Genomic DNA, 26,497 nt, shown 5'->3' with positions numbered 1-26,497 from the left:
AGCGGGGCCGGAAGTCCCGTGCGCCTGACTCAGGCGGCGGGGGGGCAGCGGCGGCGATGGCGCTGGAGACGCTGTCCCCGGACTGGGAGTTCGGCCGCCGCGACGACGGCTCGCAGAGTGAGCGCTCGGCGGGGGCGGGCGGGGCTGAGGCGTTAACGGCCGCGTGGGGAGGGGGCGGCGGTTGTTGGGCTGCGGGCCCCCCCCCGCGAGGGCTGAGGGGAACCCGGCGGCCGTCACCGCCCCCGCCCCAGCCGCCCCCTGTCCCTTCGTGTCCCCCCACCGTGGGCGGGTGCTGCCGCGGTCCTTCCCCATCGCAGCTCCTCGCTCATGGTTGTTTTTTTTTGAAGCGTTTCTCCCTCCCATTTAGCCGGAGAAGGCAGCTCGGGATAAGTTAGCTTCTGCCGATACAGGCGTTTTGGGCGGTCGCTTGCTGCTTCACCTGCAGAAAACCAATACGCGAGCCCTCGTGATGCTTAGCGCTTTGGCAGCGTCCGTCAAAATCCACGTTTGTCTCTGCCTGTGGAGGTGACCTACTTTTTAAACAGGGGGCGTGTGTGGTTGTCTCGCTGGAATACGCGCCGTAAACCGAGCTGTGCCAAATTAATGGTGCCAGGTGTTGCTGTGAAAATCAGTCACTCGTGGACCACCTGTTTGACATACGGCGCTATCCCCAGGGAGGCGGCTGTTGGTACCGCATGCATTTCAGCTGGCTCTCGGTGGAAACTGGAGCTGCCCTGAGCTGAGGTTCTTACCGGCCCTCAAGCTGTGGAATGCCAAGTGGGGCTTTCACACAAATTGTCAGGTCTCTCTTGGTCTTTATCGACGTTGAGTGCAGCCAGGAGGACCTCACATGCTGTAATGTGCTCCGTTACCACCATCCTGCCAGGGAACAGCGGCAAGGCTGCTGTTGGGAACGGAATGCAACTCTCAGAGAAAGGCCAAAACAAAACCCACCAAAGAGCTCTAGCGACTTGAAAATTACTTGTTGTTTTCCTATTTTCTCTTTGTATCTATGTTACTAATGTTTAGAAGTTACAGTCTTCTCAACTGAGGAGGCAGGACACTGAGCAAGTCCAGTTTATTGCATCTTTGTCCTAGGTATTTATGGACACAGCACTTGCAAGTCCTGCTGGGGCAATAAATTGCCTGAATATTGACATTGCTGACTTAATGGAAGAAGATTAGATGAAACTGGGGAATCTGTACTGCTGAGTGGATCCTTGCATTGTTCCAGCTGTAAAGCTTTCATTTTATCACCAGACAAGAAGCTAAATCAAACTTTATTGTAACCAGATAATGCCTTATGAAGTAGGTCTTTTACTTTGAAGAAGAGGAGGATATCTGTGATTTCTTTTTCTTTCTCCATGCAATCTAGTTTGTTTAGGATTTTTTTTCTGCATCTTAAAAAGTTTTCTCCATCTCCAAGTCATGTTTTATCAGTTCAACTCCACCTATATCTGGCTAGCTAATAGTTTTCACTCTCATGTCTACTTTAGAAAGATGATGATAAACTATTCATACCTGTCTCTTATTTTTTTGTTTGTTTATGATCTGTACAAGGTGGCAAATCGGTGACCATCTGTTTGGCAACACTTAATATCTTTTAAGTTGGGCTATAGCATTGTTTAAATGCATCATTTGGCTGTTGGAAAGGTGACAGCTTGTGGGTTTCTAGCAGAATGCTGCTGTGAGATTTTGTATGAGGTATGCTGCCTGTTTAGTTTCAGGGAATTGATTTGAACAGCAGTGCCAATTCTTACTCTTACATGAGTTTTTTATTATTATTTTTTTCAGTTCTTCCTGTAAAGCCCCAATACCTCTTTCAGTTTCTCCGCTGTTAGCTTTGCTTTTTGTTTGTGAAGGGAGAAGATGGAACTGGGGGAATAGCTCAGCGAGCTAAGAATTTAAATTTCCATGCTCTGAAAATTTTTCTCAAAGTACTGCAGCTGTCACGATGCCTAGTTAAACTCCATCCTGCAGGGCTCTGCATCCATCAGCTTTACTGTTTTACCAAAGCACAGCTTTCAGAAGATGCACAGGGAGGAACCTGGGCTGAATTGATGGAATAGGACAATATGACGATATGATATAAGGGATACACATCTGTGTCTGGAGTGCATGCTGCTGACGGAGAGCTTTTTGTTCACTTGCTTCTTATCTGTTTACGTGAAATTCAGTTTCCTTATTTTGATGACGCCTGTGCACCAGCAGGTCCACAGGTACAGGTGGAGCTCCATGGTGCTAATGCAGAACTTTCCATGGGTTGGTTTGCCATGCATCTTGGTTAGGATTTGTAGTCCACATGCCCTTATGATTCACATTGCTGCTGGTTTCAAAGTAGTAGCTCAGAATTAGTTCAGGAAAGTTCAGTCTTCACAGCAATCATTTTTCCTTCTCAGTCTCAACTTCCCTATGCATAGAACTTCTCATCTCTCTTCATCTGTCTTTATTAATTCTTCCCTTTATGCCTGGTGAGGTGTCCCCATCAAGGATTTTCTCTGCTTCCAAGAAATGTCCAAAGGATCCTTGCTTTAGCAGCCCTCTTCCGCTGAAGTAGCCAACTACCATTTATCTCAGTTATTGGCAGCTTACGTGAGTAGAGGTTAAACACGCTCCCAAAAAGTGTATTTTATACATCTTTAGAAAAGATGTATAAAAACTTTATAGAGCAGCCTACTTGCTACAATGTGACAAGGGCCTTAAATCACTACTTAAGCAAAAAAGAGTACTCTCTGCAGTGTTGTCTTCCTGTTTAGGCAAAGTTCCTTTCTTTAGCTGACTTGCATTCTTTTATTGATTTAGTCACTTAGATAATCCTATTTTCAGTAAATAGCAGAAGATCGTAAGCTATTAGATGTGTAGTCTAATAGGGGGAAGAGACTTCAGTCTTCACACGAGAAAGGATTGTAGTTCTTTCTGAGGATAAGCCTTGAGCTGTGATCATTCAGTAGCTCAGATAATGCAACTAAGTCGGTAGTTGTCTTTGCGTGTGCTTTAGTGTGGGAAGAAAGATGATCAGGGTAATGCAAATGAAACTTTGGTGGATCAAATATTTTTGGACTTAGTATACTCACTATCACCACTACTCTTGGTATTTGACCAGCTGAATGCTTCCTTCTGAACATGGTAATCTACTTGCAACTAGCAGCACCAGGACAGCCATGCCTTTCAATGTTCAGGTGCTAAGCAGAAGAAAAGTTCTGCTTGAAAGCAGTGAATCGGAAAGTGGTGGGATGGATTGGAAGCCATCATCTTAATACCCAAGTGACTTATTGAGAAGTAGTAGGGAGAGAGTGGAAGAAGGATTGCTACCAATACAACTGCTACTCAGGCCAAAATGATTAGACCCATTGCCTCAAAGTTCTAGTAAAGCTGTATACATACGTGCTGGTTCAGCTGATGGGTAAAAGCACCTGCCATGCTGTGATTTGAACAGTCACTTCTTTGCTCAGCATCTTGGCGTGATATTTAGGTTGTCAAGATCTTAGCTTGAAAATATACATACTATCAAATATAACTTCCTGTAAGCCTCTTAAATGTTTGATGCTCTTTAATATCTGGGTTTCTTTGAAACTGACACTGAGTTGTATGTTTGCTCTTTTAAAAGAGCTTTGTAGTGAAAAGATGCAGTAGTATTAAGGAGATAATGCTGCAGCAAAATGAGGAATGCAGTGCTACAAGCAAAATAGCACCAGATTAAAACCTTTATAAGCTTTTAGGTATTGCAGTTCACTGAATATTCTATAAAACTATAAATGTTATGAATTCTCAGAAATCCATGCTGAAGTGGAGCTGAAGAATTATGGAAAATTTCTTGAGGAGTATGCATCTCAGCTGAAGAGGATTGAAGATGCTTTGGATGACTCTGTTGGAGATGTTTGGGACTTCAGTCTTGATCCCATTGCGTTAAAGGTCTTCATACACTTTTTAATATGCATTGAAACTGTTATGTTCCTTTTAATCTAATGCTGTTTAAACCAGCAAACAATTATTTGGCTCATATCACAAGAAAAGATGTTTTCATATTATTGCTTTCCAATAATTTTTGGGTATTAGTGGAAGTTAAATGAATGTCAGTTCTTCATATATTAGGAAGCCCAATTCCAACAAACTTCTCAGTGAGTGTTTTTTTTTTTTTTTTTTTTTTTTTCTTTGGAGGAGGGCTGGGGATCTAGTAGAGCCCCCTAATATATGTATAAATGCAGGGTGAACTGTGTGTGTATGCTTATAGCTGTGCTTTGATTTAATGGCCTTAAATATAAATATGTATGTATTTAGGAAATCAAAATGCACAGTATTTTCATTCTTCCAGAAGTGTTTTTTTCCCTGGTTATAAGTTTTCTGTCCTCTGTGGAGCATGATTTTTTTTTCCTCACCGAACTTGTGCGTATCATTTAAAAGCTCTTTGGCTTTTGTTACCATATAGAACTTGTCTGTGCAGAAGATGTAGTCTCAAACAGTCCTCGGTCTGTCCACATGATGCGGGCTCCTACAGCACTGGATGTATATGAACTAGTCAATCTCATGGCTCACTTCAGTACAAAACTGAATGCAAAGTTTTTATTTTTATTTATTTATTTAATTTTTTACATGCACTATAATGACCATGTTGTCGCTTTCCAAGTTCTGTGAGTAAATTGTTACAAATGCCATATAGTGTATCTGGTTATTTCCCTTTCTGCATAAATGTGAAGAGTGAAGGCTTCTTGCAGTACAGGTAGCCAGTAATGTGCCATTATTGTCCTTTTATTACTGACCTTATTTGAGATTAAACTGTAAAAAAAAAAAATTACACCACGTACCTAGTTGGATAAATGTGGTTTTGACAAGTGTTTTCTAAAGTTTGCCTTTTTTTTTTTTTTTTTTTTTAATAAATTTCAGCTTTTGCCTTACGAGCAGTCCTCTCTACTGGAGCTCATAAAGACAGAAAACAAGGTAAGTGCTTTATGCTTAAAACGGGGAAAATAATAAGTTATTCTAGCTAAAACCAAGCCCTTTTAAAACATGAAAAATACTCTATAAGATTTTTACCTGCTGTAGTTTTCTATTTGTAATCTCTTTATTTTCCTTTTGAATCTAGGTTCTAAACAAAGTAATAACCGTGTATGCTGCCCTTTGCTGTGAAATCAAGAAGTTAAAATATGAGGTAAATTCAGCTGTTACTATACGCATAGAAATGTTTGCAGATTGGCAAGCTGATATATAGATTATTATTTTGCAATAAAGAAACAAGTTATAATGTCTAAATTTTTGTAGCATGATTACATATATACTATTTAAAAAACCAAATTTCTGTTTTTGTTGTTAGGCAGAAACTAAATTTTATAACGGCCTCTTGTTTTATGGAGAAGGAGGTAAGTAGCTCCCTTTCCAGTAAAAGTTTGTAGTTTTACTTTATTGCTTCAGGTTATATTAAATGCTCCAGTAAGTGTAATTTTCTATTACGGATATCTTTGAGTGATGAATGTTAAGAAATGGACTTGAAGATTATAGAGATAGCATTAAAACTTTATGTATAAAGCTCCGTTACCTGCGTTAAGTATTGTCATATTAATAGGAAGTTTCGTTGCAGCCTTACATGAGAAATAGGGAGCATGGACTGTTGACGTTTTTCAGGCAAATGGCTTTTAAAAACAGATACTGAGAGGATGCATGAGATGTATAAAAGCAGTACTTCTGAAATTCATCATCACTCTTTTTTTTTCAATAAACATTTTGGCTTCTTTTTTTAAAAAAATGAGATTATATTTAATGTATACTGTACAGAAACCTGAGCTTATATTCTGTAGCAGCTGTTTTTCAAAGTATGGCTTTGAATCCCTGTGTTTCATATGAGCATATTTTATCCTAAAATAGTATATTTCGTATTAGGACTGTTTTTTGTATTGGTTGTAGTAAAACCATAAATTCGCAATTTGATTGTAATAAAACAATGAAACCGTTAATAAATACTTGGACCAAGTCCTATTATGAGTTGACTTTACTCATAAGATCATTGTTGTTTTAGGAAAAACAACAGGGTCAGTCTTAAGCTTCTACATTAAAGGATGCAGTCTCGGTGTAAGCAAAGATCTCAGCCCTGAGGACTCAAATGTATTAATGATTTAGGGACATGTTACCTAACTTTGTTTTCTGATTCAGAATTGTGAGATGAAGGAAAACATGCTCCTTTCTGACTAGTCTTCTAGAAGGTTTTTTTTTTTTTTTTAATTAAAAAAAAAAATACATATAAAAATCAAGAGCCTTGACTGTGACAGAAGTATGGGGGAATGTGAAATCCTTGAGGCAGGGACTGTTTAGCATTATTTTAAGTTCTCTATAAGATGTCTCTTGTGGTTCAGTTGAGAAATGTCAAAAAAATGTGTGGGTCTTGTGTTTTTTCTTAGTAGATTCTCACTTCTTCTCAGACATGGTTTTTAATATCTGAAAAGGAAGTGCTGTGCTGTCAAAATAATAGTAGGGGTCTCTCAAAAGCTTTTCATGTCTCCAGCATGAAAAAAGGCAGACTGTTGCAGATTAGTATGTTATAGCAGCAGTTTGTTCCTGCTTCCATGGTCCATAAGGAATGCTTCAGAATGGCAGAAACTGAGAGGCCAACATTCTCTGGTTTGGGATATAAAAATGATATTCTCTGTTCCCAGATTCCTTGTAATAGTGTATGCTTTTGATAACAAGTAGTTTGCTTACTTAGTACAGATAGTAAAACTGCTGCCTTGAGGGTGGATAAATTGAACAGAGGAGCACTGTTCAACCTTTTGCCTTCAGTATATAGAAAGAAATGTTTTTTTCATCTTGTCCTTTAAGTGACTAGGGCTAGTGTAGGAATTTCAGGACATCGGATTGCTTTTTGGGTCATCTACTAATCTCAGTAGAGTAAAGGTTACGTAACAAAGGTTCAAAGGGGAAGGATACCATGTTTAATTGGAGCTCTGGGACAAAAATTCTAACAGAGTTATGGAGGCTCCTTTAGACTCTGGTGATTGCTCTAAAAGAGCACTTTTATGAAGCAAAAGACCAGAAATCTAAAACTAACTGCTATTTAAGAGTTTCCTTCTACAGATTGAAAGGTCAGCTCTGTAACAGGAGACTTTTCTCTAACAAGGTGTCATTTCTTTTGTGGGTAAACTTGCAATTATAAGCTGTTTTCACTCAGAGTGGCCCAACAGAAAAATCTCAAGTCTAGAGCATTAGTCTGTCATGACATTACCTGGCAATAGTCTTTTTAGTATTACAACTGCTTCAGCAATCCAAAAGAATTTGACATTGGTGATATAATTACCGTATCTCGTAGTACCCGGTTACTCTACTTTGTCATACAAGTAGTGCTTTGGAGCTGTGGCGAGAACCAGTTCTATTATACTGCATGATGTTTATGATGCAATATATTTTTTCAGTTAATAACTATACCAGTAGGCATTCCTTGCAATATATAAATGCCTTGCTTTTTAAAGACTTTTTTAATGGAAAGTTTATATCAAAGTTACATAAGATATCCTTTAAAGAACTACATTTTATAGATTTTATTTTCTTTCATGTGCTGGAGAATTTTTTTCCTGCTTTATGTGTAGCTTAAACCAATTTTTAATGAGAAATCTAAATTAAAAGCCTTTAAAGTTCTGTCAGTAAGCTTTTAATTATGTATTCTGCTTGTATGACATACAAATGGTTTGGAGGGCAAGCGTCAGAATTTGATTAATAAAGTAGTGACAAATCTTTGTTTTTCAAGGCACAGATTCCAGCATGGTAGAAGGAGATTGCCAAATACAGATGGGAAGATTTATTTCTTTCTTGCAGGTAGAGTATCTTTTGATTCTGACAGCAACTATAATCTTAATTTTATTTGCAACGTGGATTTAGCAGCCTCCAGCATCCTGCTTGCATCTTGCTGAAAGGCACTGCAGTCGTTTGATACATTAATGTTTTGCCTGTAGATCCATTGAAACCAGCTCACTTACAAGACAGCTGTTTAAGTTGGGTTGGTCATCTGTTGGTCTTTACTTTAGCTTTTAGTTTTTTTGTTTGTTTATATGCATCTAAAATTCAGGTAGTCTAATGAGAGAATAAATTACGGTTTGTGATCATTGTACAGAGAAATTAGCATTAAGCAAAATTCATGAAGAGCATAAACTAAGGTTGTTTCATTTGATAATAATGTTAATGATCTCTAATCTCATAGCTTTGGTTTTTCAAGTTTTAGTTTTCATTGAAAACTGGGCCTCGATTAATTGTTTATACATTGTTATATAGCTGTTAGGGGCAAAATTAAAACGTATCTGGAAAAAAGATGCTTGTACATCTCTCAAACTTTCAGGGAAGAATATTCATTATTTTGGAAGAAAAAAGAAGACGTGTTTCTTCTAAGGGATTCCTGTGCTTTTGTATTTCTGTCTACTATGGATTTTTTTCCTCCATTATAGCTTAAGTGACTGTCCTGCTACAAAAATGTTTCTATTTTTATGCAGTATTGCTTGTAATGAAACATAAATGTTGAAGTGGAGAAGATAAAGGAAACTTTCAGAATGCTTAAAACAATTCTTGTTTAATAAATGTTAAAATTCCTGTTCTTGCTGTATACTAGCATGGCAGTGCTCATTAGTAGTTGAATGTCATAGGATGTTGTTTCTTAACCTCTTTTCCCATGCCTATATGCAGTTAGTTTTTGCGATATCGTTCTATTTTGCGATATCTATTTTTTTCAGGCTTTTTGTCCTGTCAACATTGTAAATTTTTTCTTTGATCCTCTATTTCTTATTGAGCAGATGCTTAAGAAACGGTGGTGGTTCTGAGAAGGGGCTACTGTACACTTGTGTTTTTTCTTTTGAGATGAAAGTTGAAAGCAGGGTGTCTGGTTGTCTGGATATCTTCAGCATTATAAAACCCACCCTGTAATACAAACTTTTGTACATTTAGGTGGTATATCCTGTTAACCATATTTAGAGTGGAAACGCTACATAAATGTAGCAGTCTTGCTTGTGAGCCAACTCTGTATATGTGCTACTATGGCTTGTTGAATGTTGAGCACCTTGGAAAGAACGCAGAAAGAAGACATTGCTCCAGAGGGAGAGTTACTATGCTAACAGGTTTTTATTAGTTTGGGTAAAGCTGTAAGGAAAACTTTTCCCTTTTTGAGTCTTTTTCAACTGTTGTGTTCCTCTAAATCCACTCAGTAGTAGCAAATTGACTGGTGGATGCTGCTATGGTCAAAGTTAAAAGCATTTCTTTGAGGGCAGCGTAAAAATATGAATGAAGACTCTAGGAGAGGTGAAATGTTGTTTCCACAGAGCTAGCATGTATCTACTGATTTATGGGCTCTTTTGAGTTAGATTTCTTGGTATGCAGAGAACATTGAGAACTTAATTAACTAGATGCCGTAGCCTATTGGTTTGCTATGTAAAAACATTAAAAAAAATTAATGCTACGAAACACTGGTAGGTTGTCTTCTTGCAGAAGACAGTGCATTTGAAGAACTCTGGAAAAATGGCAATTATCTATATTAGGTAGCTGATAATACACGTGCTGTTAAATTGGATCATTGTCTGGAAGTGTTAAGAAGGCAGCTGTTTTAAAGAAATTTTAAAAAGGCAATGGAAGCATGATCTCAGTTGTCTATTAATCTGTTCTTCTGAAACCTATTGGCTGGTTTCAGCTCAATCTGATAGAGCAATACAAATATAAGAAGTAATGACACTGTCATGTTTTGTGCAAACTGGTGACTAATAAAAGGCAGAAACCCACATAAGATCTATTTTTGATGAAGGGGAAGATAGAATTCAGCTGTTAGCCAGTCTTCTGGCAAGAACAGCAGGCTGGCTGCTTAGCCCGTGTGGGCTGTCTGCTATGGAGCCATCTGTGTGCTGACTGGCCACTCATCTCATGCAGGCTCCTGCCTGGTAGGATGCACCTGTAAGGTGCATTAATAAATAAACACTGTTGCGGTTAAGGGAAACCCAGATTCATTTACCCTATTGCTTAAGGAACACCTTGTTAAAATCCATTATAGAAATTAAGATCAGTTTTTTTTTTTTTTTTCTGTGATCAAAGTTGACCTCTTCTTACTCATTTTGTACTATGTAACTGAGCACAGGTTCTACTTTACTGAAGCATTTATCTCAAAGACTCTTTTTTATTTTTTAAGACAGTATTCTGTGGCTAATCGTTCTTATAGCAGGTACAGGCTTCTGTATTAATTTCTCATTTGAATTTGTCTGTCACTGGCTTCGTGTGTGGCTCTTGAATCCAGTGGGAAAAGGCTCAGCTCTTGCTATCAGGGGTATTTGAATATTCCCTCTGAAGGTACCTTGGCACTGCTATTAAGTCACTTTTTACCATCTCTAATATATAGAACTCTTGAAAACTTTTACAGCAAGATGTTTAAAGCACATTGAGTTCCTGAGGGTGACTCTTTTCTGTACCTTCTCCAAAGACCCTGTATCCTTTTTTAAAATGTGGCCTTGAGCATCAGCTATGGTATTTCAGTATCTACCTTGTCAAAACCATAGGCAAGTGTGAAATCACTTCTTTATTATGCTTTTCTGTTTATAAAGTGCTTATTGGTACTTAAAAAATACCAAGTTGTACTAGGAGCTTTGTACACTAGCTTCTTGACCTAAACCCAGATCTGTTTTCCATCCTACTGTAGATTTGTTCACTGACTTGGATTAGGAATGTAGCTGGAACTTGGGCTGCAAGTTCAGTGGTTTATGTTTTGTATTTTGGAAGTAGCAATGCTGCAGGGGTTATGCATTTTATTTTCTTGTAATGCATTTTATTTTCTTGTATTTCAGGAGCTGTCTTGCTTTGTTACCCGATGCTATGAAGTGGTGGTGAATGTAGTCCATCAGTTGGCTGTTCTTTACACCAGCAACAAGTAATTATTCCCTGAAATGCTATATCATGTTGCGTAGTTAAAAATGTATGTAATATAAACACTGCTTAAGGCATGGTCAGTTTTGGAATATGACTATCTGCAGATGGTGCTTTGCTGTGTAAGTTGAGGCTTCATAAGCCATTTTTAAAGTGCATTTTATTTTTGGAAAAGTCAGAGCTTTTATTTGAATAGATGCAAGTGTTTTTTTTAGTGTTTTTTTTTTTTTTTTCCCCATTTTTGTTAGATTTGATACTTCAGAGGCACTTAGTCTTGATGTTCAAGAGATATTCCTATTATTCTTCCAGTCTTGATCTGTTTGAGAGAGATTTCTTCTGTTGACTGGTACAGTAGATACCAGTAGCTTCCAAAGATTAAAAATCTGATCACTTTCACAGTCTGATGTTTAAATGTGTGGTCTTTATCAGTATTAAATCATTGAGTTTAAAAACAAATTACTGTCACTTGCCATGTGTACTCACATCTTCGTGTATGCAGTGATGTTTTGGTATACCTGAGGGAGAGGCAAGTGTCTTGCAGAAAGGAGCCTGTGGTATCTGACATCACTAGTTTATTTTTTAATATTCAACAATAATTAGAATCTTTAGATAAAGGATACTGCTGTTTGTTTTGATTTTGTAATTCATGTTACAGATTCCTCATGGAACGTGCATGGTTTTAATGCATGATGGTGAGCTTATTGATGGTTGTTGGGCTTAGTTCCTCTGAGAACTCTTAGGAGACATCAGTCCTGAACTGAGTTGTTGGGCTTACCTCTGAATACAACTGCAGGGCTCTAGATCTTTTTTTCCCCACACAGGGTAGCATCATTCTCAGTTTTACCTGTTTTCATTCTTGTCGTACACTGCAGCACAAGGTAGACTTTATGTATAGCCCGGAGTGAACAGGGATGGATACGTAGCTTGGTTATGGCTTGGTTAAATGTGTGATTTTTTTAATGTTTTTTTTTGTACTTTTGGGCCACAAGGCTGTATCAGGGCTACTTGTTTACATAACTGAATTGGGAATTGCTGACATAAACGTGCACTGAAAGAAATCTGTGGCTTGAACCAGCTGCATGCTGTACATTCAAAACTGCAGTACCATTTTAGATTATACAGCACACATTTCACCTAGCATATACTTTAAACAGATTTTGAGAGTAATTTTGCTGACATTACTATGTTAATGAAGAAAAACATACCCCAAGAAACAAAGTATGCACTTTGATACATAAACCGTAAATATGTTATGTTCTAAGGATTAAAAAGATGTTAAAGCACTTATTTTATTTACAGGAATGCACCTAAAATTATAGAGACGTCAGGAGTTCATTTTCAGGTGGGAATGATTTTGTGCCCTTTGGCTTATGTTAATTTCATTTTAATGTATTTGTCTTAATTCTGAGAAAAGTAACAAGAATGAATTTTAAGTACATCTTTCAATCTGGAGTCTCTTTTGAAGTTTTTACTTCATTAATCAGCATTTCATGGCCTTTATGTGGAAAGGGCTGGTACCTCTGTCTGTCAAATTCTAGCTTTCGTAGCTAAAAAGTTTTGACATGCTTTGTTACTGTGTGCACTATGTGCTTCTACTTTTAGCTGATTTTGAAAATCCCACCTTCAATGTTAAATTAGATCTGTGAACTTTAGGTGGTGCCTGCATGCAAACTAACATTCCTTGTGTCCCACCACAGGAAATACCAAATCTTTAAGCAACCAAAAAATCTTTGACTTAGATGATGTCTTAGCTCATGTCTTGCTGGCTTGAAAAGAATTGATGCTGTATATGCAATGCACTACTGCAGTAAACATTACAATAACTACAGGCCTTTTCTTCTACCTTTTATTTTTTTAAACAGGCAATGTACGACCATCTGGGAGAATTACTGACTGTCTTAATCACTCTGGATGAAATAATTGACAATCATGCTACTCTGAAAGATCACTGGACCATGTACAAGAGGTGTGTCTCTGAAGGTGTGAAAAATACTCTCATGACATAAAAGCATGTGCATGCGTCTTGTTTGAAGAAAGTCAGTTTAGGAAGATGGATTTATATTAGCCCTGAGTGCATACCAGAAACCTCAGTGAGGAGCAGCGTGAAGCTCTCACTTTGTCCTTCTAACACCATCAGTAAGTTTTTTACAGTGCTGAATGTTCTGTGTGCCATTCCTAAAACTACGTGGTAAGTATCTTGAGAAAGTTTAATGGTTTGGGGGGTGGGTGGGGGCGTTTAAATGTCTTCAGTAGGAAATCTAATTTTCTATTTCCATATTTATCATGGGGATGGGCATACAGATTTGAGTAAGAATACTGTCTAAAGATCGAGCTGGAGTCAACAATTCTATAGGTAATTAAAGTAGTGGAAAAATAGCTGTTTAATTGAAAACCTAAATAGATGGTAGTTGTTCAAATACAAGTGGCTTACACAGACTTTTTATTTTTTGTTAGAATTTTGGAGTTGTTGCTGGGTATGTTCCATGGAACAGTGATGTTATCAAAATAGTACAGGATGTGATAAAACTGTTAGTATGTTTTCATTGTTTTGCCTCTGTGTGTTCTATGCCTACCCCGTACAGGCTGCTAAAATCTGTCCATCACAACCCTTCCAAATTTGGAATTCAAGAAGATAAACTGAAGCCATTTGAAAAGTTGCTGTTAAAACTGGAATGCCAATTACTTGATGGAATGATATTTCAGGTAATAACATTAATGTTCATCAATATGATAGGGGAAACTGGTGCTAAAGTGAGACTGTTCTTAGAATGGCTTTAAATAGGATATCACGCTTGCGTATTTTCTTTTTTAGTGTATGTGCATGGGATTTGTTGTTGTTGTTTGATTTGGTCTGGTTTGTTTCAGATAGTGATGTGTGAATTTGGCTTTTTTGCGTTCGTATATTTTTTTGGAAAAAAAAGCTCAATTGTAAGACCCTTCCCTGCTATTCTCTTGTGCTAGAACTGTGCCAGGCTTTGAATGGTAGCAGTTAGCACTCACTGTTTTGCACAATAAAAGAAAAGCAGAGAACTTGGCATTAGGACTGGGTATTCTCAGGGAGTCTGATTTTTATCCAGAAATTTTAATAGGGTCAGGCTTATGTAGCATAGGTCCACTTCATTCTGGTTGCAAGTTAAAATCTCTTTGTAATCTTTGAAATATGTTGTGTGACCTCTTGTTACATATTTTGTCTCATTCCTAGCATGCGAGACAAGTACTTGTCATTAAGAATCACTTTAGCAGTGTATACCCCTGAAATGTGCAAGTGTACAGCTGGAGGAGAATTGCTCCTTTTTCAGTATGTTTTATTTAAATGTGTTCATACAAAAAGCCATTTTATAGAAAAGGGTTAGTATTTGAGACACTCCAATTGGATGTTGCTGAATTTGGTCAAGACAGAGCCAACTGAACAAGGTTGTTACTTTGTTCTTGCTGCTGTTACATTGTAAATGGCATAGGGAAGAAAGTTCTGGTCTGGAAAAGCCTTCAAAAGTGAAATTGTAGCTAAATCATTAAATATAATTAGTTTTTTTCCTTTCAAAACTGATACTGATATCCAACTATCATTTTTTTCATTTTAACTTTCTATAATGTTGTATTAGTACAAAATCTTTGTTACAAGTTTAATTTGAGACATCAATAGCATTTGTCTGCTATTTGTTCAAGATGTTTCCCCTGCTGTCCTGCCAGTACCCCTTCCTAACCAAAACAATAACATATGGAAAAAAATCTCATGTACAATCCCACTAAAGACTATTCTAATACATTTAGAAAAACAACCACCAGTGTTGTGGGGTTTTTATGCTACGAGACCATGAGCCACATCGTACATGTTACCTGTATGATGATCTTGTTTAGGTAATGGATATTGCATGTTTGTAGTAACGTACTTAATATGTTAGCTTTTAGTTTCTTATCACTAGCACTAGCATCGTGTGGTTTCTTTGAAAGTGCCTCATGGAAGAAATACTAAATCAGTAAATAAATTGAATGGTAGTGGATTTTTATTGTTGTTTGTTTGTTTTTACTGTTAGACATAAGAGGTTATAATGTTTTATGTCTGGTTTAGTACACTAAGTAACTTAAACAGATTTAAAAATCTGTATGAAGTAAAGTTTAAGATTGTAACTTCAGGCTTGTGCTGTATGACAAACCAATGTACTCTTGCACTATTCTTCTGCAAAATTGGTATTCTTTTGAAGTCTGAAATTTATGGCATTATACCATTTTTTTTTTTTTTCCTTCAGGCCTGCATAGAGCAACAGTTTGATTCCACAAACGGTGGAGTGTCTGTGTCGAAAAATAGTGCATTTGCTGAAGAATTTGCTCATACTCTTCGCACAACTTTTGCAAATGTTGAAGCCAAACTTGGTAATGCAAGCTGATGTTTATCCTGCCAGGTTCCATGCTTCTAAGTGTCTATTGTTTGTCTGAGAGTACTTCAAAAAAATTATTTTTTGTCTCTGCAGGTGAACCTTCAGAAATTGACCAGAGAGATAGATATGTAGGCATCTGTGGCCTCTTTGTACTGCATTTTCAGATTTTTCGGACGGTAGACAAGAAATTTTACAAGTCGTTGCTGGATGTGTGTAAAAAGGTGAGTGCTTTACTTCTTTTGTTAATTAAGAGGGGAAAAAAAAAAAAAAAAAACTTCATTAATGAGCAGATAATTTTCTTGGCTCTGTAGCATGGCTAAGACTTGGGAACAGGAAGAACGTGCAAGTTACCAAAACAGGTCAGAGAGCAGACTTTAATATTTTGTACATTTTTATAATTACCTCTCCCTTGTTTTAAAGATAGTCTAAAGCCTGTGCACTCACTTTGTGCTTTACACTTGATAAGCAGAAAGATCAAATAACTTAAAATTACCATTAAAATGTTTCTTCTCAAGATTAATATGGCAGTGAGGACAAAGAGTTGTTTGTTGAGGTTTGAGTATTGCAAGACTGATCAAATACTTTGGGTTTTGATGTTGGGTAGAAGCATACATTTTTTTGAAAGACCCTTAAGTCTAAAGGTGATCAGGGCTTTTTCATTTTGTGTGGTATTAAGAAGTTCTCAAACACTATTAAGAAGCACTGAGAGTGGTAATAACTCTGTGTCCGGTGTCCTTTATGGACTTCTAAGGGAAGAACATTTTTTAATGTGAACAGTAATGTTGTGTAGAAACAAATTATGCAAAAATAAACGGAATTGTTACGATTTAAAAGAGGCATAAAAACAGATGTTTTGTAAATAAAAGGACTGGCACAGTGCATAGTGCATCACTTATGTGTTTTGCTACTTTTTAATAATCTGCCCCTTCCCTTTTTCTTCCAGGTACCAGCCATCACACTAACTGCAAATATTATCTGGTTTGCTGACAACTTTCTGATTCAGAAGATACCAGCTGCTGCCAAACTTCTGGACAAGAAAAGTATTCATGCAGTTAAAATGCAAAGGGAAAACTTTCTACAGCAGAAGGCACAGTCACTTACCAAGTATGCTTCCTAAATATTGCTTCATTGTACTGGTTGGCAAATAATGAAGAAACTCATGTCTTTATAAACTCAGCATACTAATGTGTTTTGCAGCGTTGCTAAGTGGTGTGGGGAAAAAGGTCAATATCACTGCAGTAATGTGTGCTTAATGTTGTTAAAAGAAAATATTGGTCAACCTTAAGCTTTCAGAAAAATGTGTGTTATATGACCGAAATCACAAAATTCTTGGCAGATGTTGGATTTTTTTTCCCCAGTTATTTATTTTCTCAGTTGTTCTCGGTTATTTCCATACTTCGAACTGCCAGTAACCTGGATTGCTTTCTTTTCTGTTAGCACTGTCTGGTTTCTGTGTGTTTGTGGAGATAAGGCCCATGTAGACTGACTGATTTATAAAGGGATTTTTCTCTCTTCAGTGATACTTCCTTTGCAAGCATTTGTTTTCATCTAGTGTTTAACTGCTTGTTTAGTGGTCTATGAAACTGTCTACATTGGAAAAGGTTTATATTTTGTGCTCTGCATGTCATTTGCACATCATTTCCTGCTCAAAAATCTCTATAAAGATGAGTTGGAAATTTAAATTCAGTCCTATGAACAATGTGCTGCACTGTGTTGGAATGTAACACAGCTACATCTTTTGTTTGTGTTGCAAACTGATACAAGGTGGAAAATGGTCTGAGGAACAGAAATAAACAGTTTGAAGGTTGACTTCCAACCCTATGTGCAAAAGTGGGTTGGAGAGGAGGGGCAAGGGGGAAACCAAGGATAGTGATTCCATGCCTACGTGATCTTCCAGCAGATTATTTTCACTTCTGCCTATTTCTGTTTCACTTTGTGGTTTGTCCATTGGAATAATCAAGTGCTCTGACCAAATTTTTTCCTGGGCTTTAAATCATGGGTGGAGCATAATTACACCGCTGCTTTGCTTCTGTTTTTGGGCAGTGGTACGAATCTTGTCTTGCAGCTCTTATGATTCAGAAAAGGTTTAAAAAAAAGATCTGTGTATTCACAGTCATTTTGAGGGCATTACAATAAATCCTTTTTTTTCATCTGCTCATTTGAATTCTGGTGATATCTACTACCTGTTTTTTTAAAAGTTCTTCCACTGCCTCTGGTAACTGTTCCCTTAAATATGAGCACTTATTAATGAGTAATTTTTGACACTTATCAATGACCTAAGTACATTTCTGTTGTAACTGCTACTGTATATGGTATTGCCGTGTCACAGTTCTGTAGTGTGGAATAAATAGCAGTTTTAAAAGTGATCTCAATTTAAATATTATAACTTGTGTAATCAAAGTAGATTATCTTCTGAAGAAGTATGTAATTCAAGAACAATCCAGTCTGGCATTGATGTAATGATAAGTTCTGTATATTTCAAATTCAAACTTGGAGGAAAAAATTGCAACTTATGGAGGACTCTGTTTTGCCTGGTGTTTGAAAGCATTTTCTAGCAGTTCTATTTACTGTGTTAATTTAACTAGTATTGTATGTACTACTCAGAATGCCATTTGTCTCTTGAAAGAATAGATGATACAAGATTTTGATTCTCTCAGGGTATGCTTGTACACATATAATGGACAGACTAATCCTTACCTATTGAGAATTAAAGCATAAGTGAATATGATGTTGAGATACTTTTGGCAATGGAGAAAGTTACTACCATGGGGACTCAACCTTTAATATATTTCCCATCAAACAATTTAGGCTTTGGAAAGAGAAAAGAAAATTCTCATACTCTTCCTATATGAAGTGAAAAACATTCTTTGTTTCCCTCTCCAGAGATATGCAGTCATACTATGTCTTCGTGAGTTCATGGATGACAAAAATGGAATCCATCTTGTCGAAGGAGCAACGCATGGATAAGTTTGCTGAAGATCTTTCTAACCGCTGTAATGTCTTCATTCAGGTGTGCAGTCTTCTAATGCTTTGGTACAGAAAATCATAACAAAAAAAAAGGTTTTTTTTTTGTTTTTTTTTTTCAGGCTGTTGAACATTAAAACAAATCACTGAAATCCTGCGGTTATCTTTTTTGTTAGTTTACGACTTGAAATGTCCAGTTGATACTCTTTTGAGTAAATGTGTAAAAGGTGTTTTCCATAAGGCATGTGGTAGAAAACAAATCTGACTAAATATTCAGTGCTTAAATTTTTTAATTTTTCTCTTACGAAATCTACAAGGTTTCATTTTCTCTGTAGTAAAGGTGTTATTTTTCCTTTTGAATCAGTCAGGAGGTATATAAATTGGACTGAAACAGTGTGTAATTTGGCTTTATTTAGCACAATACATATCTCCAGTAAAAGGTTTTGTGTTGTTTCATTGTGCTTTGCCTTTTGATGGTACTTTGCAAGAATCTTACTATGTACTGAGGCAGCTGGTTTTCTTTTTGGCCTACTAACAGCATCTAGTCTCGATGTAAGATGCGTCTTGTTTTTTGTTAGTTTAGTTATGCATCTGTCTGCCTGACAGAAATCTGATGTGAATAGGCACATGATAGGAGCATGATACTTGATCTTCCATATCTAAAGATACACATGTACTAGGATGAGTCTATTTTATATTTGAATTATTTGCAACTTGTAAGTTTGGCTCTGTAGCAAATTGAATTTCCTAGACCGCTTGCCTTTTCCTATTTTTTTTGTTGTTGTTACAACTTCTCCTTTGAAGTAAGTTGATTATCATTTTTGTTTTCCTGTACATGGTCAACAGTGATTTTTAAGCTTGGCCAACTTGTTTGTTGTAGGTACGGTGTTGTTTTTTGAAGTGGGATGGACAGTTCTATTTAGAAGTGTATAGAACTGTGTAAATAACTGCTGGTGTATTTATTCTATGAAAGTTTTAATTTTTGTGGTAATTAGACTTTTCAGACTATGCAATTAATTATTTCACCGACCTACATTTAATTTGAATGACTCTAGGAGAGTTAATGACCAGGTGATTTACTGACTCCTGGGAAGGTGTGTAATATCTACCTAATAGATCGTCTCATTCAGGTTTGAGATCCCAGTCTTGCTGCTTAGATGGAGTGATTGCCTCTCTTTTAGAGGCAAAAGTTAGTTATCTGGCATGCATGAAGGAAAACAGAGAGGACTTATTTGGTATATTGTAAAAATACTCATTCCTTTCTTACTCACTTTATTTTTAGGGTTTTCTTTATGCATACAGTCTTAGCACCATCATTAAAACTACAATGAATCTCTACATGTCAATGCAAAAGCCTATGACCAAAACCTCAGTGAAAGCTCTATGCAGACTTGTGGAACTTCTCAAGGTAGGTCACAGAATGAAAACTGTTGAATTCATGTAGGTTGTCACAGAGAACTTAGATCAAACATCACAACTTATTTTAAAAAACGGGAGAAAAAAGGGTGGGGTGGGGATGTTTGTGGAAATGGTGGAGTGGGGAACCTGAAAGGGGAAGTGCTCTTTTGTGATTTCTTGTTCAAGACTGGTTTTGAATAGAGAACAGAAGGTTTGGGAGACAGAACTGATCTATGTAACTTCTAACCAGTTTCCTTAGCTGGTGAATTCTGTTCCTTCTTTTTCTAAAAAGGAAATACTCTGTTTTGGGACTCCTTTCTAAAATTATGTTGAACATAATTGGATTATTTATAATAAAAAAGAAAGCACTAAACAAAACCACAAATCTTTGCACTCTTGAATGGTTTGATTTTCTTAATTTCTGTGACAGTTAATGGCAACTGACAGTATACTGCAAGTGTAAAGGGCTGTATTTGCAGTGTGGGTGAGTTAGCTGGGATAAATGCAAATTCTAGAGGCAACAGTTTTGGTAACTACATCAACTCTTGTGTTTTGGCATTGACCTAGGCAATAGAACACATGTTTTACCGAAGAAGTATGGTTGTGGCAGATTCTGTGACACACATTGCTCAGCATCTGCAGTATCAGGCTCTTCACTCTATTTCTGTAGCCAAGGTATGTAACTCAAATTCTAATAGTTATTATCTAAGTGTTTTTTATTGAAATCTTAATTTCAAATTAAAGTATTTTTCTTGGTTTGGCAAAACTGATAGATATCTAAACTTTCCAGTAAGTTTGCCTTAAACTTTACAGCATAGACAATGGCTATCTATTTTTTGATTGAGTCAAAAAATCTTCCTCTCAGCTGCTGCATCTCTTGTTGCATCCCTGTTATGTTCTTTTCCATTTTTATTTCTAGTGATTTTCAGCCTGACTTCTTTTAACCTCCTTTCTGAACCATATTCTAAAAGCAATCTGTTTTAAATCCAAGTAAGCAGGCTGTTACTTACTGAAATCTTTCTCCACTTGGCAAAATAGCCATGGTTAATATATGGTGGCCTACAGGGCTCTAATGTGGGCATAAATTCACTGTTCCTCTCAGTGAGGTGAAACAGCTTGTGGTTCTGACATACCATAATAAGTACATAATTGGTTACAGAAAGATATAATTAGTTTAATACATATTTTGTTTATCAGCTCATGTATATCTGAATTTAGGGTAAAAGGGAAAATGAGTTTTTATCATACCTCTTCTGATGTATTGCTGATTTTGTTCTTTCATTGTGTTCAGTAGCCAAATTACAAAGGAGGTACGCCGTTGATATAAGTGCAGCTATAAAGCTTTGTTTTGGTTTGATTTCGTTCACACAGATTGCAATTTTAACAGTAGATTTCTTTAGTTGGGAAACTTGTTTGATATGTTTGAAATTTGGCTATAATCTCCATTTATCTGGCAGTTCCACATTTTCTGGTGTAAGCCAAAAAATAAAATTTAACTTCAAAAAAGCTGGCGTGTATATCAGGATTAACATCAACTAAAGAAGTTCAAAACTTCAGAGCTGCTAAAAAAAACCTGCATGTCTTCAAAGAAACAGTTCATGTGTACAGATAACTTCATAACCTTTATATATATGTGTGTATATAAAATATATGTAATTGCATTACAAATTATTTTTAAATGTATAGAAATATGCTGATGCTTATGAGTGGATATCAAAGGGAACAGATCTGTGAACAGATCTTGATGTTTTGACTACTTTCCTTCTCAGAAAATATGTAACAGGCAAATGCTGGTAAATAGAAGAGATCATTAGTACTAATCGTTTTTTATCTGCTGTACTTGGAAATGTGTTTAGCAGATGACAAAGTCGAGTAAAGGTCTAAGGCATATACTTCGCATAGCTTTAGCATTGAGGGGTAGGAGTTTCACATTGAGCACATGTGCTTAAAGTTGAAATAAGTTTTTTAAAGTTGAAATTTGTTTAACTCTCATGAAACTGTGCCTCTTCTGAATAATGCTGCATTTGTTAACGTGAATTTTTTGGTATGTAGTCTCTCTGATAAACCAGAACTTGTAGAAAATCAGAAGTTACCATTATTACTATGTTTGTACATCTGGCTCTTTTCCATAAATTGTATTTTTTTTTATTTTATTTTAACTAACAATAGGAAGCTACTACTTGAAAGTGAATGAATTAAACCTTAAGTGTATTTTAGAACAAAAATTGGCATGCAGTTTATGCAGTGTTTCCATAGTAATATGACCAGACCCATGTTCATGCTGAACTGCGCATATTCCAAGCTTGTAGATAGGTAATACCACTGAATTGACAGAAGAAGTTAATCTGGATTCAGTTAGCTTTGTTCACAAAATCTAATTTGTTATCAGACATACTCAATTTATGACAAATCTCTACTTTGAGAGTAACAGGTAAGATACTGCTTTTGGGCTAACTTTTCTCTGAACTTCTGTGTCTTTCTGTTGTCAAGAAAAGAGTCATTTCTGATAAAAAGTACAGTGAACAGCGCCTGGATGTCCTTTCTGCTTTGGTGTTGGCTGAGAACACCCTCAATGGGCCGAGTACAAAACAGAGGCGACTAATTGTTTCCCTTGCACTGAGTGTGGGAACACAGATGGTAAGTGCCACAATTATTCCAGACCTTCAATTATTTAGAATCATAGAAACATTTAGGTTGGAAAAGACCTTCAACTGTAGTATCTTATTAATATATATATAGATACATATATATATATAAGGTTGTCATCTTTTTCTTTTAAACAGAAAACTTTTAAAGATGAAGAACTCCTTCCCCTTCAGTTAGTTCTGAAAAAATTAGACTTGATCAGTGAACTTACGGAGCGGTAAGCAGCAGCACGTGATATATATTGGAGGCGGTGTAGTGTCATGGGGGGAGCTGGGTCGTCTTTGTGCAAATTGCAAAATCTAGAAGCTGTGTGCTGGTCATGATTTTTATATGTATTGTAGACCAGGGATGGACAAAAAGAATTCCAGAGCTAAACCTAAAGCTTGGTAACCTTTGGGTAGGAAGTGCAAGTTGAGTTAGGTAATACATTTTGACCACTTTGAAATTCTGTCACTTTCTGAGACATGTAGATGGCTAGGCTTTATGTTAAGCTAAAGTGGGGACTTAACCCAAGCTCTGATCAACTGATCATCAGAGTTGTTCATAAATGTTAGTGAAAGTGCGCATACATATAGAGTCTGGTAGCTTTTGAAACTACTAGGCCTTTGGCCATAAGGCAAACTGAAGCAGTCAGTTCTCAAATATGAATTTGGTATGGCTATTTTTGGCATTTTGTCACTTCCATTGTTATTAGTTAGAAGGTTATATCAGTCCTTAGAGGAGATCATGCCGTTAGTTCACATGTGGCGCCGTGTTTTTTCCACTGTGAGTGTAGTTTTAGGGGGCACTCAAGTAACATAATGTTAGGCATCTGAAAGCCAGGTGAATATCTGTTACATGCATGTTTTATAGAGAGCAACAAACATCAGCAGTGGATGACTTGCAGGAAAAATTATGGAGATAAATATTTCACACAAGGTCTGTAAGGAAGGGCCTCTTCCTCTTTGGCTACAGAAGAAGTTAGAAGAAGTTTAAAATATGTGTTTGACTTCTAGGCTATTCATTGCATGCAATAAGAAAATAATTAGTTAGGATTTTGCTGTAGAGTAACAATTTATTTTTTTAAAGACTGACTAAACCTTGTTTCTAAACTAGGGGTGCTTTGTTTCTAAATAGGCTAATGGAAAACTGAAGTGCTGAATACCTTTATTCAAGAACTTTGCTTTGAAGTACATTGCATCTGGAACATTAACATAAACATGTAAAACTTAAGCTTGAGGAGCAGTTGCCTTTAAGCATACTAAAATGTGTATCACTGTGTTTGAAGAATGGCTTCTTCCAGTTCTTTGTCTAATTAGTAATCTTGTATTCTAGAGTTCGAGCACAATGTGACTGTTGCTTCTTGTACTGGCATCGAGCAGTCTTCCCAATCTATTTAGATGATGTGTATGAAAATGCAGTTGATTCTGCTAGACTGCATGTAAGTAATAACGTTAGTAGTGGGAGGTATTCCCAGGAGGAAAGGGAAATGCTTAGTCTGCAAATCTTAGGGGAAAAAATAGAGCGTCAAAAAAATCCCAGATGAGTTACTTCTGATGCAGAAATTTCTTCTCAGTGTGGAGGATATAAAACAATTTTTGTTCTAAGTTTAAAGAAAATATTTCTGTTAGACTGCTGTAAAAATCTCTCTTACTGTCTGCCTCCTTGTTCATCTATTCTTTGTTCATTTTAATTTGAAATTAACACTTTTTGTGAGACTTGAACATTTTAAGTCTTTGTTCACAGTTGTGATTAAGTATTTCTAACGCATTTAACACTGTCTTCAGTGCTGTGTGGGATAGTTGCTCTGTAGCTTCTTCTACCCCACATCTCTTGTTCCATCTTTGCTAGGGAACAAATTTGCTGTAGCAGTGAATCATGCTTTGTCATGCTGCTCCTGATAAAATCAGTTATCTGATCCAGTATGGTGCATGCCATAGTCAATTACACTATGATTATAGTACAGATCGTTTAAGATGAAATGGCTAATAATTAGGGCCTTCGAGTGAATGGATTGGTAGCAGCTAAGTACTTCAGATAAGCATGTTAAGGCCAGGAAGCTTTAGTAGTAAATGAAGACTAGTGGTTTTAATTTGTTTGTTAGCTTTGAACACAAACTATTTGAGATCTTGATATGTCTGTCAATCTGTTGGTTAAGCATAAAAGCTTTTTTTTTATTGTTTTCAGTATATGTTTAGTGCACTGAGGGACTGTGTACCTGCTATGATGCATGCAAGGCACTTGGAATCTTATGAGGTGCTTCTGGAATGCTATGATAAAGAAATCATGGAAGTGCTCAATGAGGTAATTTATTTCAAATGGAAAAGAAACACAGCACTGTGGAGAAGGTTTTAGGCCAATATCTACTGTAGCAGACCTGACATAACGTATAAAAATAGCTTAGTGACCTTGAGGTGGTGTGAAGTATTTCAATAAATAAGAAAATTATTACTTATTATCTTGAATATTTAGAATGTTACTAATGGTATCTGTGTTGGCTAGGAACATAATACTGTGGACAGACTTGCATTTTGTCAAATCAGCTTTTAGTATATATGCATGGCTTTTAGTAGCAGAGGCTCTGTAAATGTAAGTGACCTCTATAGTGACTTACTATCTAGAATTATAAATAATGTTTGAGCAAGAAAAAAGTGTGAATTCAGATTTCCCAAGTCTTAGGTTTTAGGCTCTGCACAACTCTTTTTGTTTGACTAGTTCAAAAACAAATATTACATACTCTGTGGAAAGATGATGAATGAGGTCTTATTATCTAGGTAGATAGCCCTAAATTGTTCTTCTTGAGATGAGAAGAAAGTTCTGAGAACATATTTGAAAAGAGAGTTTAGTTCTGTTAACAGAGCTCTGTAAGTAGGCACTGAATATGTTTTTATTTTCAATCTCTCTGAACAGCACTTGCTGGACAAATTATGTAAAGAGATAGAAAAGGACCTGCGCTTGTCAGTTCATACGCACCTAAAACTGGATGACAGAAATCCCTTCAGAGTTGGTATGAAGGATCTAGCTCACTTCTTCTTTCTCAACCCCATACGTTTTTTCAATCGATTCATTGATATAAAAGGTGAGTAGTTACAACTTTATCCCATTACTTTCATCTCTCTCATGCTTTGGAAAGAAGTAAAATGATATAGTAAACCACACTTCCCTAACTAAACTGCAATGATTATTTTAGTTCATCCTTTTATGTTTTTACAGCTTATGTAACTCACTATTTGGACAAGACCTTCTACAACTTAACAACTGTGGCTTTACATGACTGGGCCACCTATAGTGAGATGAGAAACCTAGCAACTCAGCGCTATGGTTTAAGTATGACTGAAGCACATCTTCCCAGTCAGACTCTGGAACAGGTACAGTATCCACTGGATGAGTATCACTGGTTCCATTACGTGTTCATATTTGCTAGCTATTCAAAGGACTGAGGCGTTGGAATTAAAGACCTGAGAATAGAGAACTGTTTGGGAAAAATGGCTTTTAATTTCTGGATGGTTCTGAAACAGGATCTCTGTCTGTCTTAGGAGTTGCTTAACACTGCTGCCAGTTAAGTTCATGTTGCTCTAAAAGGTATCATTTATTTTTAACATCATACTTATTAAAATGAAGTCAGATGTACAAAGTCAGAATGCTTTCTTAAAATTCCAATATCAGCACTTTAACAAATAATACATTTGCAATATGATGATGGTAAGTGTAGAATGACCCATGACTGGTGGGTCTCTTCCCTATTTTTATTGCTTCCTTCTCAGCAGGTTCTTGTTAGTGATGATCAAGAGAAACTGTTTCACAGGCTGGATATCAAGGACTTCAGGAGATTCCTGCTTAGCTTAATAGTAGCATGACTCAGAGAAACTTTGAACTAAGGTTACATACACAGTAAAGTTAGGGTTTCATCAATTTAATGGTAAAGGCATTCACTGTTTATAGGGTGGATGTAAAATAAATGCAGCTCATGTTTCTGAAGACTTTCCTTCGAGAACTTTAGTATCTTGGATGTTTTAGATCATTTTCATCATTTGGGTTAGCACATTGGTGAAAGCTCTTAGAGATACAGCCTCTTTTTATAACGTTCATGATGGCTGTTCCTTCCAGAGTTGGAAGACAGCATTGAACTAAGAACTCTAGCTACTTCTTGGTACAAAAGCATTGTGGATTATAGTTTCTGTTTCTGGATTTGGCTTTCTAGCACCAATAATGTTTGGCCATTACATTGTTGTAAAGACTTATATCATTTGACAATATTGGTTTCCTAGCAT

At 36.6% G+C, this 26,497-nt stretch overlaps 1 protein-coding gene across 3 annotated transcripts in view; it reads left to right on the top strand.

Moving 5' to 3' along the window:
* The window catches only part of WASHC4 (WASH complex subunit 4), a 41,867-nt gene continuing 15,370 nt past the window's right edge, over positions 1 to 26,497 (top strand). For all 3 annotated transcript variants that reach the window (XM_035341358.1, XM_035341370.1, XM_035341348.1), the window contains exons 1-22: positions 1 to 117; positions 3,773 to 3,912; positions 4,882 to 4,935; positions 5,081 to 5,146; positions 5,309 to 5,354; positions 7,727 to 7,794; positions 10,785 to 10,867; positions 12,163 to 12,205; positions 12,726 to 12,829; positions 13,446 to 13,566; positions 15,111 to 15,234; positions 15,333 to 15,460; positions 16,183 to 16,343; positions 18,123 to 18,249; positions 19,486 to 19,611; positions 20,169 to 20,276; positions 22,092 to 22,238; positions 22,385 to 22,464; positions 23,562 to 23,667; positions 24,414 to 24,530; positions 25,137 to 25,305; positions 25,440 to 25,594. In XM_035341358.1, coding sequence (XP_035197249.1) covers positions 57 to 117; positions 3,773 to 3,912; positions 4,882 to 4,935; positions 5,081 to 5,146; positions 5,309 to 5,354; positions 7,727 to 7,794; positions 10,785 to 10,867; positions 12,163 to 12,205; positions 12,726 to 12,829; positions 13,446 to 13,566; positions 15,111 to 15,234; positions 15,333 to 15,460; positions 16,183 to 16,343; positions 18,123 to 18,249; positions 19,486 to 19,611; positions 20,169 to 20,276; positions 22,092 to 22,238; positions 22,385 to 22,464; positions 23,562 to 23,667; positions 24,414 to 24,530; positions 25,137 to 25,305; positions 25,440 to 25,594 — 2,334 coding nt within the window. In that variant the 5' untranslated portion in view covers positions 1 to 56. The remainder of the gene's footprint in view (positions 118 to 3,772; positions 3,913 to 4,881; positions 4,936 to 5,080; positions 5,147 to 5,308; positions 5,355 to 7,726; positions 7,795 to 10,784; positions 10,868 to 12,162; positions 12,206 to 12,725; positions 12,830 to 13,445; positions 13,567 to 15,110; positions 15,235 to 15,332; positions 15,461 to 16,182; positions 16,344 to 18,122; positions 18,250 to 19,485; positions 19,612 to 20,168; positions 20,277 to 22,091; positions 22,239 to 22,384; positions 22,465 to 23,561; positions 23,668 to 24,413; positions 24,531 to 25,136; positions 25,306 to 25,439; positions 25,595 to 26,497) is intronic.

The sequence above is a fragment of the Oxyura jamaicensis genome, chromosome 1, assembly GCF_011077185.1.
Source record: "Oxyura jamaicensis isolate SHBP4307 breed ruddy duck chromosome 1, BPBGC_Ojam_1.0, whole genome shotgun sequence".
NCBI lineage: Eukaryota > Metazoa > Chordata > Aves > Anseriformes > Anatidae > Oxyura > Oxyura jamaicensis.
Note: the sequence above shows the minus strand (reverse complement) of the source record. Positions and strands in the feature narration are given on the sequence as shown.